The 17,974-nt window shown below is 35.7% G+C and overlaps 1 protein-coding gene across 3 annotated transcripts; it reads right to left on the reverse strand.

The window, feature by feature from the left end:
* Nucleotides 1-1,052: 1,052 nt before the first annotated feature.
* On the reverse strand, nucleotides 1,053-14,227 carry LOC107818442 (factor of DNA methylation 1-like). Of its 3 annotated transcripts, XM_075251517.1 has the most exons (8): nucleotides 14,045-14,227; nucleotides 13,388-13,467; nucleotides 5,709-6,606; nucleotides 5,118-5,299; nucleotides 4,784-4,873; nucleotides 4,272-4,559; nucleotides 3,915-4,133; nucleotides 1,053-1,559 (listed from the first exon to the last, which is right to left on the reverse strand). In XM_075251517.1, exons 3-8 carry the CDS (start codon nucleotides 6,604-6,606, stop codon nucleotides 1,329-1,331), a joined length of 1,908 nt encoding a protein of 635 aa, XP_075107618.1. In that variant the 5' UTR covers nucleotides 13,388-13,467; nucleotides 14,045-14,227; the 3' UTR covers nucleotides 1,053-1,328. The 3 variants fall into 3 exon arrangements, with proteins under 3 accessions (XP_075107618.1, XP_075107617.1, XP_016499946.2); XM_075251516.1 differs by lacking the exon at nucleotides 13,388-13,467; XM_016644460.2 differs by lacking the exons at nucleotides 13,388-13,467; nucleotides 14,045-14,227 and adding an exon at nucleotides 6,954-7,104.
* Between the last annotated feature and the right edge of the window lie 3,747 nt (nucleotides 14,228-17,974).

Raw genomic sequence — 17,974 nt, forward strand, 5'->3', positions numbered from 1 at the left:
AGACTTCCTAATGGTTTGAGGGGCGGGATCTTGTTGGCTTGTTTGGTTATGACATATTTGCTGATATGTTCATTGGTAATCTTATTAGTTATATCAGACAGAGCATGCACTCTGACCGTCAGAACCTTCGTTACATTTATCTTTTTGATCTTACTTCATAATTAAGAACAATGAACATCGTGTTATCACATTTAAGGATTCCGCTAGCCTCCTAAGGTTGGCGGTGCTTTGTTTGTCCTTGTAACTGTGACTAGTGATGATTTCTTAGTAACGAGCATGTTCAATGCTGAACATATGTAAGTTAACGCTTGTCCGATTCTATTGAAGAATTCTCTGACAGGCTTTCCTTGAATGGATGTGTTGTTTTCGTCACCGGATTTTATACCTTGGATAGTTGGATGTAGTCTGGGTTAAAAGAAGCCGAATCACATGGACGATTGCTGCTGGTTGCATACATCTTCTTGTGCTGTTCTTCTAGCCCCTAATCCTTGCTGATGTTTGTTATTTATGCATAGACAACAGGATCCTTGAATCAACATGCTAATGCTCTCATCACACTTGCATAAGCCAAAGTGAAAGATAGTTTACAGAGGTATTCGGCAAAGAGTTGAGAGGATTGACCTTCGGACTTACTTGGGATTTCTGATTAATTGCATTGAGGAAATTTCTTGGACTATGGTGCATACCTTGGTCTATAGGAAATATTTTCTCCCGATTTTTTCTTTCTCTGTTGATATTATTGACATGGCCTATGAAAGGAGGCCATGTCCCATGGACAGTATTGCAAAATGATACAATTTTCTTGGGTTTTGCACATTAATCCGTCCATAAACACGTTATACTGTAGGCCGCATGGAAAGCTGTTATATCTCTATATGCTTGGTATCACATACAACAACATACCCAATGTAATGCTTGGTATCGCATACTTCAACGTATTGTCTCAAAGGAGAAAAGCCAACGGGCACAAAATCTGGTCGCAAACACAGTTTCAAATAAAAATTACTACAAAAGACAATTGAACTTTTAAAGTACCATTTCTCAGTGGCATATCAGAGTAAGATAATCATATTTTCAACTGTAACCAGTCAAATCCCAGAAAGGATAAACTCCAAAGAGTAAAAAATATAAGGGCTAACTGGACTTACTGCAGCAAGAGATGACAACTATCTTGCAAAAAAATCTGAATTCTAAAAGTGCATATATACATTCACCATGTAATATCTACTATTCAGCACGCCTAACAAAGAGCAAGTGTACTTGTAAACAGGATTCCATTTGACAATCAGAGTCCAGAGAGGAGAAGAAGACAGAAAGGCACCAAGCAATCATGGTCTCTTGCGCTTATGTGTCTTCAATTGCTTGAAAATATAGCTGGTAACTTCCTTCAGCGTGGCCTTCCTTCCTTCCTTGAAATTCCATAGCTCATTAATTATGTACCTACCACTAGGATTGTATTCCTCTATCTCCTTCAGAGCTGTAGTCACCGCATTGTAGATTTCATCCCCCCATTCCTCCTTCAGTTTTTCTAATGCTTCATCATTCTCATCTATCACTCTCTGCATTTGCAGCAAAAATGGTCACACTCCAAGCCTTCAACATGACATGATAGGCTTCTGTCTCTTTTGCTTTTTGATTAATCTAAAGCAGAGTGGATAGTAGAATTTGGGGACAAAAGTGCAATGTTTATTTTGTCTGCTAGTATAAAAAATCCTTCTAAAAAGAGATCAAGTGAGTAGCAAACTTCAATTAGGTAAGCAATTTAACCCTTCAATTATTTTAAGCAGTGAAGATGACCTTAAACTATTCAAACATTGTGATCCTAACACTTCTAGTAGATTATTTCAAATGTCATTGTCGTAAAAAATCGGATTGGAGATTGCTAATTTGAATTTGTGAAGGGCCATTTAGCTAATTTGAGACGAGAAAACTTCAAAGTATAAATCTTAACGTTATTCTCTCCAAAATATTCTTTGAACAAAAAATGCAGCAGCAGCAGTAGATATAAGATCTTCATTATACAATTAAAGTATTTGGGGTTTTCGTTTTAGTAAAATCTTGCGAGTATGAGGAGAAGAAAAATTTAATGTAAATGTCACTGTCGTAAAAAAATGGATTGGGGATTGCTAATTTGAATTTGTAAAAGGCCACTTAGCTAATTTGAGACGAGAAAACTTCAAAGTATAATTAACGTTATTCTTTCCAAAATATTCTTTGAACAAAAAATGCAGCAGCAGCAGCAGTAGATATAAGATCTTCATTATACAATTAAAGTACTTGGGTTTTCGTTTCAGTAAAAACTTGGGAGTACGTATGGGGAGAAGAAAACTAAAAAATAGAGTTGATTGTTAAATGAAGGGAATAAAGACCTTTATATTTTATCCTAAGTAGGGCTGGTCTAGTGACAAAGAACCTCCATCTCCAACCATGAGGTTAGGGTTGGGTTTCACGTCACAGAGGGGAAAAATGTAAGGAAAGATTCACTATGGTCCTTGGGCAGAGGGGTTTGCGGGCTGTGGTTTACCAAACATAAAAGGAGACTTCGTTGTTCTTTGAATTCATGTTGAAAAAATGCATCCTTAAGTGACTAAGATGCCTTTAGAAACATTCTCTATTAGAGATATGTAAAGGAATATAAAGTATGAAAGCTATAAAGGTCATCTTCACTCATAAATAGCTAAGGGTAAAATTACTTTTCTAACTAAACTTTAAGAGTACTAGAGCACTTTGCCTTTAATGAAGTTCTTCCGCTTTGACCAGACACAAAGGAAAAGAATTTAAAAAAAAAAATGGATGACCTTGGAAGCTAACTAAGACAAGAGAAGTCCTCAGTCCTTAACCTCAAACCTTTAGATGCCATACATAACTCTTAAGGGCTCGTTTGGTAGCCGGTTAGAGAGGAGTTATCCATGTATTAAAACTAGGATAACTTTATACATTGTTTCGTTAAAAGAAGGGGAAAAAATAATCTCCACATAGAAGCTAGCATAAGTTATACAATGTTTGTTTGATTTTTCCTCTTTTCCACGTAGCATTGCTAATATAATGTTTGGTTCATATTTTTCTTTTCCGCATAACTAATACAAGTATAAGTTATGAGTGAATCTATGTATTATTTATGCAGGGTAGAAAGTGGAATAACTTATACACGTATTAGTAATACTTGTATTAAAACACAAAATGACAAGAATGCCCTTTATTCAAACTTGTATTTTTTTGTTTAAAAATATATATTTAAACTATACTAACAATTTTAATAAAATAAGGTAAGCTAATAATAAATAACACTCACATTACATTTATATTACTAATCCTTATATAACTACCGCATAACTAATCCCCGCATAACTAATCCATGCATAACTAATCCCAACATAACTCAACCTTGCATAACTAATACATGCATAACTAATCCCTGCATTACTTATTCCTGCATAACTAATACCTGCATAACTAATATATGTATAACTAATACCTACATAACTCTAACCGGCAACCAAACGACTAAGTACACAAAAAAAATCTATAGATTTCACTTCAATGAATACTTAGGCGTCATTTGGTTTGAAGACAAGTTATGCTAGGATTAATTATACTGGAATTAGTTATCCTGATATTATTTTTTATTGATTGTTAGGTATGTTGTATTAATGTTGAGATTATCAATTTTACTATTTTATCCAGGGATAACCTATTCTGAGATTCCACCCGCTAGCAAGTATAAGTTATCCGATACTTTTTTTAATCCAGGTATAATTTATCCCTGGATTAATAACTAAACAAGAGATAAGGCGGTACTAAATTTTTATACCACGATAATTTTACTTATCCATCATACCAAATGACCCCTAACTGAAAGGAACTAAATTAGCAGAAAAAGAGATAAAACGAAAAAACGAAATCAAAGAACAAACCTCCACACGCGACTCATCAACCATAACAGTTTTAAAGGGATGCCAGTCTTGGGCTTTTAGTTTTTCCTGCCACAGGGAACACAGTTCCAATGCCTTGATGTCAGCTTCCGCACTTGGTAACCTCTGCTTCAATGCATTCTGAAAGGCCTTTGCATCAATTTCCCCCATTCTTTTTATCCCAATTTGGGAGCGTCCACTGGTCAACATCTCTTTCAATCCCTAAAGAGAGTATTATTTCAAAAAGCTCAGCATCTCACAAGTTATACATTCTTACAACATGAAACTCCAACATGTCATAAGGTTGTGACTTCATAAAAAAATTGAAAATCTTACTGCAATTGATACCGAATATCATACATCAATTAAGGCGTGCCGTGCATCTTGCAACTCATCATTACTTTGGCGCTCCTTTGCAAGGAGAGTCTGATTCAGGGACTCCATATCATCCATCTCCTCCATTTTCTGTTTCAGCTCCTCGTTCATCTCCTTAATCTTATTTTGTACAGCTGCATCATCATTGCTTCCAAGGTGCTTCATAACCTCTAGTTTTCCTTTAAGTTCTGCTATTTCCATTTCCAGTTTTTGCCTGGCATCTATTTCCCTTTCTAGCTCAAGTATCTTTCTCAAGGCTTTCTCCTTCTCCCTCTGGATATTTAATATCAACATGAGTAAAGCTCTATTTACTTTGTGCTAACGACAATAGCAGAAATCCCAACTTGCAGGTTTTGGAAGAAGCATATGCAGAAATATATATATGCAAAGACATGACAGACAGAGTGGGAGAGATGTGATTATGAATGACACACCTTTTGTTCTTCGACAAAGACATGACAGACAGAGTGGGAGAGATGTGATTATGAATGACACACCTTTTGTTCTTCGACCAGTCTTAAGACATTCTCATCAGCTTTTCTTTGTTCCACAGAAGCCATTTGAAGTGCTGAATTTCTCTCATCATTCTGAATCAACAAAATAAAATTCAACACATTATAGTGCAGCCTACAAGTGAAAGTCCAACAGAACTGACTGGAAAGTATTGAGCATTAGTTCGAAAGAGTTGGCTTTAGAGGACCAGCAGCTAGAGAGTTCCATTCTACCCCATATAATATAGTACATGCGAGACTGCTGAAAGAATATAAACCCATCGCTGGACTAAAAGAGAAATATTAATATATAACTTTGACTCATGCTGGAATTCAATACCTGTTTCTTCTCATCATCAAGCTTTTGCTTTTCTCGCTCAGTTAAGGCTTCACGTTTATTCAGTTCTCTGCTCCAAGCATCAAGCTTCTTCTTCTTGCTCTCCAACTCTACACTTAACATTTCCTGCTCTAGCAGGACCTTCTGTACATGCTCACGTGCAAGGCGTTGCATCTTCCTTGATTCTGCAGAAGTAGACTTTAATTATACTATAAAACTCGTGGCACTTCTATTACCCGATGAATTCCCAACAAAAGGGGCCTCTCTTTAACTTGTGAACTTTGTCAAATCGAGTATCTATAATCACCTTACAAGTTTTCGAAGAAAATGTAAGATGCTTAGAGTTAGAGATATGTTAACTAAAACAATTTTCAAGAGATAAACTCCAGTTAACCCCCTTCGTCCAAGTAACAAATGAAACAGATCAATTTTAGAGAAGATGCACCAGAACTGGCACTTTATAATGTCAAGTCTAGATATTCTCACCTATCTAATGGACAACATCTGATGGCAGGGATAAGAAACATAAATTTCATACATTATCTGCAGATCAGAAAAAAATAATAAAAACAGAAGAGGCTTGCAACTGAAAACCTTCAAAGAAAGCATGGTGTAGCATGTCTTTCTCCTCAAGCATCTGACTAAGAGATAGCGTATTCAAATTGAATCTTGTCTGTAGCTCATCCAGATTTTCATTTTTCATGTCAATTTCATTGGCTAGATTTGCTACAACCTTCTTTTTATCATGTGTTTCTTCATTAATTAGGTCAGATATCTTCTTCAACTTCCCCTTCTCTCGCAGGTATTCTCCTACAGCCCCTTCTGCTATATAATCATCTTCTCGAGCAACCCATCCATAAATATTTGGACCAGGGCAACTTCTATCGGCTTTCCATTCTCGTTTGCTGCAGTGAGAGGTTTCGAAGGACATCTCGAACTCCATTGCACCCTTAAAACCAGTCCAATCACTATTGAACCTCACAATAGCTTCGGAAACCCTAGCTTGGTTATCATAGAAAAACTTGGCTTCCGAAGGTATATAGATGGAAAACTTTCTCAACCAGTACTCCTTATCGTCTAGAGATCTGCCATTTGCTGCTTCCTTTGATATATTAACGACAACCCCAGTCCAAGGCCAACAGAACAGTTCAGTTTTTTCAGGTTCTGAACGTTCTGGTGTCACAGCACGTGCAGGTATTGGCTCAACCTCATTTACTAGGTCTGTTTGCAGATACTTTGCAAGAGCCAAATGGTTTGCCTTCTGCTTAGCCCTTCGGTTAGCAGAACCTTTACCAACCCCTGTAGCATGTTGAAGAAGGTCCTTGTACTTGTAGTCTTGTTTTTTCTTCCCTGCACAGAAGGGACATCTAAGGGACCCATTTGGACCCTTCACTCTCAGCTTTTCAGTTCGTAATTCTTCATAAGGCTTCTCTTTGAACTCATAAATCTCAGAGTCACTCAACTCTACCTCTTCATCTGAGCTGCTGCTCATCTGGATTTGATATAAAAGAAGAGTCAATTCTAAAATGTACATAATATAAGCAAATATCAAGGGGAATCAAGTTAAATCTTAAACAAGCAACTTAGAGGAATTGAATCATAGCTGAAGATGTTAAAAATATTCTATGCCGCACGTGAAAATCAGTTAATATGCAGAGACTGTGGAGCAAGCAACAAAGAGGACTTGAATCATAGCTCAATATGGTACAGATATCATGTATAAATCAGTTAATATATAGAAACTGCGGAACAAGCAGCTTAGAGGACTTGAATCATAGCTGAAGATGTTACAAGTGACCTACGGCAGACTGGAACAAAGTACAAAAATAGAAGTGTTACCGATCAACATAACGAGAGAAATCAGTAACTTTAATGAAACAACACTGACAGACACCACTAAAATTATATACAGTACATACTACTCGGAGAATATTATTTTATTGATAAATAGATACTACTTGGAGAATAAAAGGGTATTTTGACTGGCACAGCATATTTTCGCCTCAATCCACCAGACATACCATTTAATAATTGATTTTAGACTGAAGAAAAATATCAGACGAAGAGATTAGGATGTTTCATGCAAAACCTGTCATTTTTCTAATAGAAGAATATTCAGAGGAAATTTAAAGCCAAGTTCTGAATTGTTCTATCTCAGAACGATTAAAATGCACTATTTCCAAATACTCTAATTTAAAATTCCAAATAGTAGTCAGAATTATTTTAAAGGATGATCAACTATTTTATATAGCGATCAATATAACTCAATGTTGGGATTTTAAGCTTGTGTAGCTTAAAGAGGGTGAATGGGAAATGGAGGGAAAATGAAATATTTGAGTTTCCCTTGGGAAAGTGACATTGTCCCATATCGGAGGAAGAAAAGGCTTTTGATGGGTATATATATAATTGCTCTTTCTTCTAGCTCTTAAAGAGTTAAGAAAAAGGCAAGCCTCGCGCCGTCGTCGTCGCTCGCTCGGCTACGGCTACAGATTCGGAGATTGATTGATTAATCTTTTTGGACAAAATTCCTTTCAATTATTTAATTAATTAACCCATGACCCGTGACCCGGTTTGGTCTTTCCCGGATTATTTTAAATGCAATATTTCAAACAGGTTGCAAACCTTTTCAGAAACATTGCCAACAACTCTATAAATAGAGTTTGAATCCCAGAATCTTTCCTTACGAAATTTTCTGAGCTACTTCTTCTTCTGCACAATATTTTCCAGTGTGTTTTACGACCATTGAGTGGTTCGCAGTTCATCAGAGTTTTTGGTACCAATACACTGGTGAGTTAAATCGTTTTATCCTGGGAGGATATATTCCAGCACCTCGGGTACTTGAGGGGAATAATTTCCTTAAGAACACACTGTGTATTCAGTGGGCTCGATTTATTCCTATACTGTTTTTTGTTTTTCCGAATCTATTTTGTTAAACAAGTATTACTAACTTTCTGTTTTGTTTTTTCAGAAAGTTTAATTGCTGGTCCAGAAGAAGAGCTTTCCATGGGAAATACTGCAACAGCCAAGATTGAAGGTTATGGGAAGATATTCCTGAAGATGACTTCCGGCAAGGTGTTAACGCTCAACAACGTTCTTCATGTTCCTACTATTAGGAAGAATTTAGTTTCTACTTCTTTGCTTGTTAAGAACGGATTCAAATGTGTATTTGTTTCTGATAAAGTTGTTGTAAGCAAGAATGAAATGTATGTTGGAAAGGGCTACCTCACAGAGGGCCTCTTCAAACTAAATGTAATGGTTGTTGACAGTATGAATAAAATTGCAGCTTCTTCTTATTTATTGGAGTCAAATGATTTATGGCATATTCGTTTAGGACATGTCAATTACAAAACCTTGCGGAAGTTAATTAATTTAGAAGTGTTGCCTAAATTCGAGTGTAATAAATCAAAATGTCAAATATGTGTTGAGTCTAAGTTTGTAAAACATCCTTATAAGTCTATTGAAAGGAATTCAAATCCTTTAGACTTAATTCATACTGACATTTGTGATATGAAGTCGACACCATCTCGAGGTGGGAAAAAGTATTTTATTACTTTTATTGACGACTGCACTCGATATTGTTATGTTTATTTGCTTAATAGTAAGGATGAAGCAATTGAAGCATTTAAGCAATACAAGAATGAAGTGGAGAATCAATTGAATAAAAAGATCAAAATGATTAGAAGTGATAGGGGTGGAGAATATGAATTTCCATTTGCAAAAATATGTTCGGAATATGGAATTATCCATCAAACTACTGCACCTTACACACCTCAATCCAATGGAATTGCGGAAAGGAAAAATCGGACATTAAAGGAAATGATGAATTCTTTATTAATAAGTTCCGGATTACCACAGAGTTTGTGGGGCGAAGCTATCCTTACAGCTAACCGAATACTCAACAGAGTACCCCACAGCAAAACGCAATCTATTCCATATGAAAAATGGAAAGGAAGAAAACCCAACTTGAAATATTTCAAAGTGTGGGGGTGCCTAGCAAAGGTACAAGTTCCTTTACCTAAAAGGGTTAAAATCGGACCAAAAACTGTTGATTGCGTTTTCATTGGATATGCTACAAACAGTAAAGCATGTCGGTTTTTGGTTCAAAAATCCGATAATCCCGAAATTCACGTTAATACGGTAATGGAATCAGATAATGCTGAATTTGAAAGTATCTATCCGTATAAAACTGAATGTGAGTCGTTAAGTGAAAGACCTAAACGACCTCGGGAAGAACCAAAGGAAAATACTCCAAGTATAGAAGATCCAAGGCGAAGCAAACATCAAAGAACATCTACTTCCTTTGGACCAGATTTTGTGACATTCTTGCTTGAAAATGAGCCTCAAACTTTTAAAGCAGCTATGTCATCTTCTGATTCAGCGTTTTGGAAAGAGACAGTCAATAGTGAGATTCAATTAATTTTGGATAACCATACATGGGAATTGGTAGATCTTCCTCCAGGAAATAAGCCTTTAGGTTCGAAATGGATCTTTAAACGGAAAGTGAAAGCTGATGGCACTATTGACAAATATAAGGCAAGACTTGTTGTCAAAGGTTATAGACAAAAGGAAGGCCTTGATTACTTTGACACTTACTCGCCAGTAACGAGGATAACATCTATTAGGGTGTTAGTGGCACTAGCGGCCGTGTATGGTCTTGAAATCCATCAAATGGATGTTAAAACAGCTTTCTTAAATGGAGAATTAGAGGATGAGATTTACATGGAACAATCTGAGGGTTTTGTGGTAACTGGTAAAGAAAAAAAAGTGTGCAAACTTGTTAAGTCACTTTATGGACTTAAACAAACACCCAAACAATGGCATGCCAAATTTGACCAAACAATGTTGGCAAGTGGGTTTAAAATCAACGAGTGCGACAAATGTGTTTACATTAAAAACACTCCAGGTCATGAAGTCATTGTTTGTTTATATGTTGATGACATGTTGATAATGAGCAAAAACATGGCAGATATAAATGCTACTAAGCGCATGTTGGCTAGCAAATTCGATATGAAAGACTTAGGAGTTGCTGATGTGATCTTAGGAATCAGAATTCACAAGACTCCACAAGGTCTAGCATTATCACAGTCTCACTACATTGAAAAGGTACTTGACAAGTTCAAGTATTTGGATTTCAAAATTGCCAAGACTCCAATTGACGTGAGTTATGCACTTCAAAAGAATGAAGGTGAAAGTGACTCACAATTGGATTATGCAAGAGTATTGGGAAGTTTGATGTATATCATGAATTGTACACGACCAGATATAGCATGTGCTATTAGTAAACTGAGTCGATTTACAAGTAATCCCAATCACATACATTGGATGGCAATGAAACGAGTTTTGGGGTATCTCAAACATACCCAAAATTACGCTTTGCATTATAACAAATATCCCTCCGTGATCGAGGGATATAGTGATGCAAATTGGATCACTGGATCATCTGAAGTTAAATCCACGAGTGGATATGTTTTCACAATTGGGGGTGGAGCAGTGTCTTGAAAATCATCCAAACAAACGTGCATCGCCCGTTCTACAATGGAATCTGAATTCATAACTTTAGATAAGGCCGGTGAAGAAGCTGAATGGCTCCGAAATTTCTTGGAAGATATTCCATTTTGGCCCAAACCTTTGACACCTATTTGTATACATTGTGATAGTCAAGCGGCAATAGGCAGGGCAGGGAGCGTTATGTATAACGGAAAATCTCGTCATATACGACGGAGACACAATACCGTTAGACAACTACTCTCTAGTGGTGTTATCACAATTGACTACATAAAGTCAAGAGATAACGTGTCGGATCCACCTACAAAAGGCCTATCTAGAGAGGCAGTTGAAAGATCATCAAAGGGAATGGGGTTAAGGTCTAGGACAAGTCATCATGACGGTAACTCTACCTAGCAGACTGGAGATCCCACGAGCTAGGTTCAAAGAGATCAAACAAAGTTATGAATGACGGTTCAACATTGTCAAATAACTCAACCCATTCTCGTGATGAAGACAATGTTCAGAAATCAAGGTAAAGCATTAAGGCTTTTTGATGAGTCAACAAAGCTTAAAGATTTTTTAATGATTTGCTAAGTCTGGCAGGATATGACCAGATAGTGTGTCTATAGGATTACACGTTTAGAAATCACCTATGTGAGTGTGAAGTGTAAGCCGCTTCAAGGGAATGAAAGTAAAGGCCCATTCTCTAAGCACTCATAAAACCAGGCGGTGTTCATGGCTGAAACGAACACAACCGTGAGAACCATAGATGGTTAAGGATTGATTGTGTGACTTATGTTGTCTAGGTATATAACAAAGCTCGACGGTTCAAAGATATCAAATCTACCGATTGACCGAGTATATCCGATATAAGTTCACTACGGAAAGTTCAAAGGGAAACCTACTTATCCAGATGCAATTAATTCTTGCATGTAAAACACACACGCGTCCGTGCATTCCTTTATTTTATAGCCATTCCCCATTCATGTAGGGGATTGTTGGGATTTTAAGCTTGTGTAGCTTAAAGAGGGTGAATGAGAAATGGAGGGAAAATGAAATATTTGAGTTTCCCTTGGGAAAGGGACATTGTCCCATATCGGAGGAAGAAAAGGCTTTTGATGGGTATATATATAATTGCTCTTCTTCTAGCTCTTAAAGAGTTAAGAAAAAGGCAAGCCTCGCGCCGTCGTCGTCGTCGCTCGGCTCGGCTTCGGCTACGGCTTTGGCTTCGGCTTCGGATTCGGATTCGGATTCGGTCAAAGATCGATTGATTGATTAATCTTTTTGGACAAAATTCCTTTCAATTATTTAATTAATTAATTAATTAAATAATTAACGAAAAATTCAATCCGGAATAACCCATGACCCGTGACCCGGTTCGGTCAGGCCCGTTTTATTTCCCGGATTATTTTAAATATATTTTTCCCGCAATATTTCAAACACCCTTTTTCCAACAGCCATGGTTGTTTCTGAAAGGTTGCAAACCTTTTCAGAAACATTGCCAGCAACTCTATAAATAGAGTTTGAATCCCAGAATCTTTCCTTACGAAATTTTCTGAGCTTCTTCTTCTTCTGCACAATATTTTCCAGTGTGTTTTACGACCATTGAGTGGTTCGCAGTTCATCAGAGTTTTTGGTACCAATACACTGGTGAGTTAAATCGTTCTATCCTGGGAGGATATATTCCAGCACCTCGGGTACTTGAGGGGAATAATTTCCTTAAGGACACACTGTGTATTCAGTGGGCTCGATTTATTCCTATACTGTTTTTTGTTTTTCCGAATCTATTTCGTTAAACAAGTATTACTAACTTTCTGTTTTGTTTTTTCAGAAAGTTTAATTGTTTATTACAGCAATACAGAATTTATAACATTCTTAAGGATTTTTTTTTTTTTATATTCTGTATTTTGTTTGTTGAGATTAAAACCTGTGTGGTTTTCTACTCCTTCTGAATTTTACTATTCTGATTTGAAGATATAAAAAACTTCATCAGAGTATTGAAATTCGTAAAACGATTTGAAGAACATAAAAACTTCATCGTTTTTCTGTGAAACAGTATATATAAACTTCGGTTTTATTTATTATACATACTGTTTTTGTTAATAACAGTATTGTTTACTGTTCTGATTTTGTCATTAATTGAACTCTTCTGTTGTTTACAGTGAGAAAGGGCAATTGATAACGGAAATTCTTCTGCGACTATTGCGGCAACGACGATAGCCTCGTCAAGCCGGACTGCTGTTCCACCGGCAGAGAAACCGGGGAAATTTTACGGAGCCAACTTCAAAGGATGGCAGCAAAGGGTGTTCTTCTGGCTTACCACACTTGGTATGCAGAAATTCACTAGTGAAGAACCTCCAGTGCCTGCTGCGAACATTGCCAGACTAGTGAAGAACTTCAATTCTAGCCATGATGTCAACGAAAACCGTTCAATTTGCACTTTGATGAGGCAGAATAGGAAGATAACAAGGAAGTAAAACAAGTAGATTAAAGATCCATTTGGAAAATATATCTCAAAATAAAATAAAAGTTTTATCAGAAGTGTATAATCTTGTCAAAATACTAAAGGTGGTGTTCATGGTTACTAGACAAACTAACGCATAATCTTAATTGACGTATGAACTCAGAGGCAGATCTAATTATCATTCTATGAGTTCATCCGAACTTTGGTTCAGACCTTGTATATGTGTTAAAAAATCCAATAAATAAGTACAAAAATATATTTCGAACCCAGTAATCAAACGGGCTGTGATAAAATTCTGAATTCGAAATAATTATGTGCAAACCTCCGCATGAACTAAAGATGACCATACGCCTCTTTGAGAGGGGATAAGTTTTTTGTGCACTTGATTTAGAATACTTCAAACTGCAGATAGTAAGGAGAAGATTTATTATTATTGACTCAGAGCCCATAGGCCTACAATCTTACACTGACAAATTAGTTCTCAGGTTTAAGTCTCTACCCTACTATAGATTACTAACATTCGAGTATCGTGAATGAACAAAAAGTTTTATAGCTAAGAGGTGGTTACATTCTAAAATACAGCGCAAGGAAATCCAGAGCTTCTTTTTTTTTTTTGTTTGTTGAAATCCATAGTTTCAAACACAAAAAAACTTTGAAAGCAAAATAACATTTCACATATACCAAGATAACTGGTCAGACTTTACCGAGTTACTTGGATACAAAATTGCAACGAACGACTCGTAAGAGCGGTAGTATAACAGCCAAGTTACAGCTGCTCCTCTAAACTCAAATTCTTAAACCAGTCGCTAATGCTGCGAAACCTAAACCTCCCACTCCTCAGAACTAAGAACAACTAACAAAGGCAGAAAAAGCTTGTAGACAACAAAAATAACATGGTTCAACGCAAAAAACAAATAAAAAAAAATACGCCACAACAACAAAGTGGAGAAAGAAAAAGCAATTTTCTGCATTTTAATACCTCTACGAAATGTGTGAGCTGTAACAACAAAATGCAGGCGATGATCGACGCTCTCTTTCCACTTTTTGTATAGTAGAAACAAATAACCTAAAGTGGTAGCAAGCCGGCAGGGGGAGGGGAGAGTGTACTTTTTCTGCTCAGTCCTCAGTGGCGCGCTTCACGAAGAAACTGCCTTGAGCTGTAAGGACAGCTGTCATTTTCCCCAGGCACTGACTGGAAAAAGGAAATGTTGGGCTTTCCTACGTCATTGGAATATTGGGCTTTCCTAAAGAAGCCCAATAAATATCATGGGCTTGTTAGTTGGAGTTTACCGTGGAGCTGAATAAGGGAGCTGTGCACAAACAGTCATACTTAGGACTACTATTTAAGAATTAGCCAGTACTTATTTTTAATTTCAGGACATTTATTTCCTGAAAAATTAAATTAAAAATTAAAATTCATGTCGTATTGGCTAATTCTTAAATATCATCCTCTAAGAGGAGCTACCTGGTGAATTTCTCCCCTAGTGTTTATACTTTCAGTATTGTGTTTGTCCTTTTCGTCTTTCTCATTATGATGATGGAGAACAACTTTCAAATCTGGATAGAAGAAGCAAGAATTAAAAGTGTAACAAGACAAGCTTGAGCCTAACGTTTTGGAACGACGTTATGTCCTTATCGTAAAATAGCATACTCAACTAGCTCCTACTAGCCTCTAATTTTTAGTCTATGTTCATAGCTAGAATTTGATGCTCCTTTTATCTGTGTCACTTCACTCGAAAAAGAATAATGGAGTTGTCTATTGTTTAAATAGTTCAATAGATTATTGAAAAGTGGTGATATACAATTATGTATTTCAATTATTCTATTTATATTTCATTTAGGGAATAATATCTATTACTCTTATTTGTTACATGCCTTGTATGCCTAAGTTTTTCTTTCGAAGGAGCTCTCTATTTATACGTGATTACTAGCTACGTAAAATAGCAAAAATGACTCGTATATAATTTCGAAAAATATACATATTTTTAACCGCTGCTAAAAATAATAGCTTATGATAATGAATAACCGTTGCTAAAAATAATAGCTTATGGCTCGTCTATTTGTATATATGTATATTATATACCTATAATATACACATTTTAGTACACTGTTAGACAAATGATAATGAATGCAATTAATTTCAGTCGATCGATTAATTTTATTTTTTGCCTTATAATTTTAACAAAATTCTTAGCTAGAGTGGGTACTCATCTCATCATAACTATTCATTCGGGTTCGAATTCTCCAATCAGGACTATTCCGTAATCCGATTAAGAAAAACAGAAAGAAAATGTTATTCTCTACTCCGAATAGGAGATGGATATTGAACAAAAAGAAAGAAATATAATTCAAGAGAATATATAATTGCTACTCTAATTCAACTTGTTTCAAGTAACTAAGATTCTTCCATGTGAAAAAAGCAGGTCTAATACTCTATTTCCTACCTCTAAAACTTCTACACCCATTTGTTGCAGACAATAAGCACTAATTGGAACCCTGTGCCTTTGAAATGACACCGTTGAAAGGAATTTGTTTTGTTGCACATCTTAGCGTGTGATTCTGAAAAGCAATGAAGCAAAGAGCTAGAGGAACCATTCATATCTAAAGCACGAGCATTTGTTCTTTACTCCTGAAAATCTTTTCAGTGTCTTTTCAATTTTGCTCTTCTTGTTTGTATCTTCTCCATGTTGTAATATTCTATTACTAGCCGTGCACACCTTTCGTTTGGTACGATGAATAAGCAAAAAAAATCTTGAAATAAAAATTTAATACCACTTTATCCCTTGTTTGGTTATTAATGCTGGGATAAGTTATCTCAGGATTAAAAATAGTACGAGAATTTTTATACCTACCAGAGGGTGAAATAGTAATCCCAGGATAAAGCTTTAACATTGACAATCTCAGAATTAATATAACATATCAAACAGTCAATAAGAAATAATACCAGACTACCTAATCCCAACATAATCAAAACCAATATAATTAATCCCATCATAATTTAATTTGTTTTCAACCCAAACGACCCCTTAGTGACTTATACTATTTGAGAGTGGCAATAAAGCTTATGCTTTTGGAGATATATTCTGAAAAAAGAGTATGGAGTTTCTTTTTACCAAACGAAGCAAAAGAAATGACACATTCCTTAAACTTCAAAAATAAAAATAAAAAATTGCAATGATCAACTAATTGCTAATTATCAGAATTAATATGAGTGTCAATTATTCTGATCTTCTTTTGTTTAATGATTATGTCTGGAAATTGAATTATGCCAATGCTTTCTTTTCTATTGCAGTTGTCACTCTTTTAAATGGGGGATGCAATGGGAAATGAGAACCACAACAATTGAAACAAAAAAGAGAAGAAATAATGATAAAGAAAAGAAGGAATAAAAGACAAACCGTATTATAGTACTTCCTCGGTGTGACTAAGTTGTTGATTCAGAAAAGCTTTACTTAATAGTATTCATAACAAAGATTCCCTGCATTATGTACGTTAAATATTGTTTTCGAGTTAATGTTTTACTAAAAGCAATCATATTAATTAGTGCAAAGCCATTCATATGGATGCTTCCACCCACCTTTAGTTGTCATCAGCAAATTTGAAGCCTCCGACGATTAGACGAACATCAGTACTTTAAAAAGCCAAAGAATTAGAGGTGGAACCAAAGATTTGAATTTTATAAGTTTTACATTCTAGGATAGGATATGTGTTAGTAATTGAATTCTAAATTAATTTTTATATATATTTAACGGATTTAGACTAAAACTATTTGGTTCGATCAAATCTGTGGCTAACATTCGAGCTCCTGACTCTTAAAGTATGAAGTGTTCCAAAATCTTTTAACTTAAAGGAAATATTTGGAAGAACTATTACCCGTACCTTGTCATTTTTTTAAAGCATGAGCTGAATATTTAACTTTAAAGAATTTGTACGTTTTCAATTCTACTTTTGTACGTTTTCATTTCTGCTTCATGTACAATAAGAAAGCCAAAGTGGAAGACATGGAGATTCCACCAATATATATCTGAAGAAAATAAGGAGGTCTATGATCTATTTCCTACCTCTAAATTCTATACCGTACCAATTCGCAACTTTTTGCCACTGAAATGACCCTTGGAAGAAAAATTCTATTGTTGCCATTATTGCTTTTAAGTTTGAAAAAGAACATATCAAGGTTTAGAGAGTTACATGCATATTGATGATATGAAACAAAAGCATTTGTTCTCACCCCTTCTTCAATCAGTAACCATTCTTTTCAATGTTTTTCACTCATCTTTTAATTTCTTTTCTCATCTGGCTCTTCGCCATTCCTGTAATTTCTATTTCTAGCCGTATATGAGTCCATCCACATTTACCAATTACCACCTACAATATATTCGACAGTGGCAAATTGGCAATTAATGCTGCTGCTTTTGGAGATACATTATGAGGCACAATAAAGAACTTACTCTAATTTTCAAAAAGAAAGAAAACACGCCATAAAGCAGTATGTAATCAACTACTAATTTATAAGTGCGAATATCACCATTGATTTAATAGATCATGGATCCTTCTTGATCTTCTTTTGCTTAATGATTATGTTTGGAAATTAAATTAATAATGCGCGGAAATCCCTTTTGATTGCATTTGGTCACGCTTTAAATGGTGGATGCAATGAAAAGTGAAGTGAGAGCCACCAAAATCGAAGGAAAAAGAAAAATAAGAGAAGGAGAAGAAACGAGAGAAAAAAGGACAAACGGTATTACAATCGATCACAGTAGGCCTACGTCGTTATTGATTGCGAAAAGCTTTGACATTCATTAAAAAAGATTCCCTATGTACTTTTAGTATTGGTTTCCAGTTAATATTTTTACTAAAAGCAATATATTTAGTATGAAACCCTGCATGTGCGTGGATGCCTTCCACTCAC

Source organism: Nicotiana tabacum, chromosome 4, assembly GCF_000715075.1.
Source record: "Nicotiana tabacum cultivar K326 chromosome 4, ASM71507v2, whole genome shotgun sequence".
Lineage (NCBI taxonomy): Eukaryota > Viridiplantae > Streptophyta > Magnoliopsida > Solanales > Solanaceae > Nicotiana > Nicotiana tabacum.

Coding starts and splice junctions, on each gene's coding strand:
- LOC107818442 (XM_075251516.1), bottom strand. CDS start 6,606: ATGAGCAGCAGCTCAGATGAAGAGGTAGAGTTGAGTGACTCTGAGATT. Junction 4,560..4,783: donor GACTGGTCGAAGAACAAAAG/GTGTGTCATTCA, acceptor TTAAATATCCAG/AGGGAGAAGGAGAAAGCCTT. Junction 1,560..3,914: donor TTGATGAGTCGCGTGTGGAG/GTTTGTTCTTTG, acceptor CTGCAAATGCAG/AGAGTGATAGATGAGAATGA.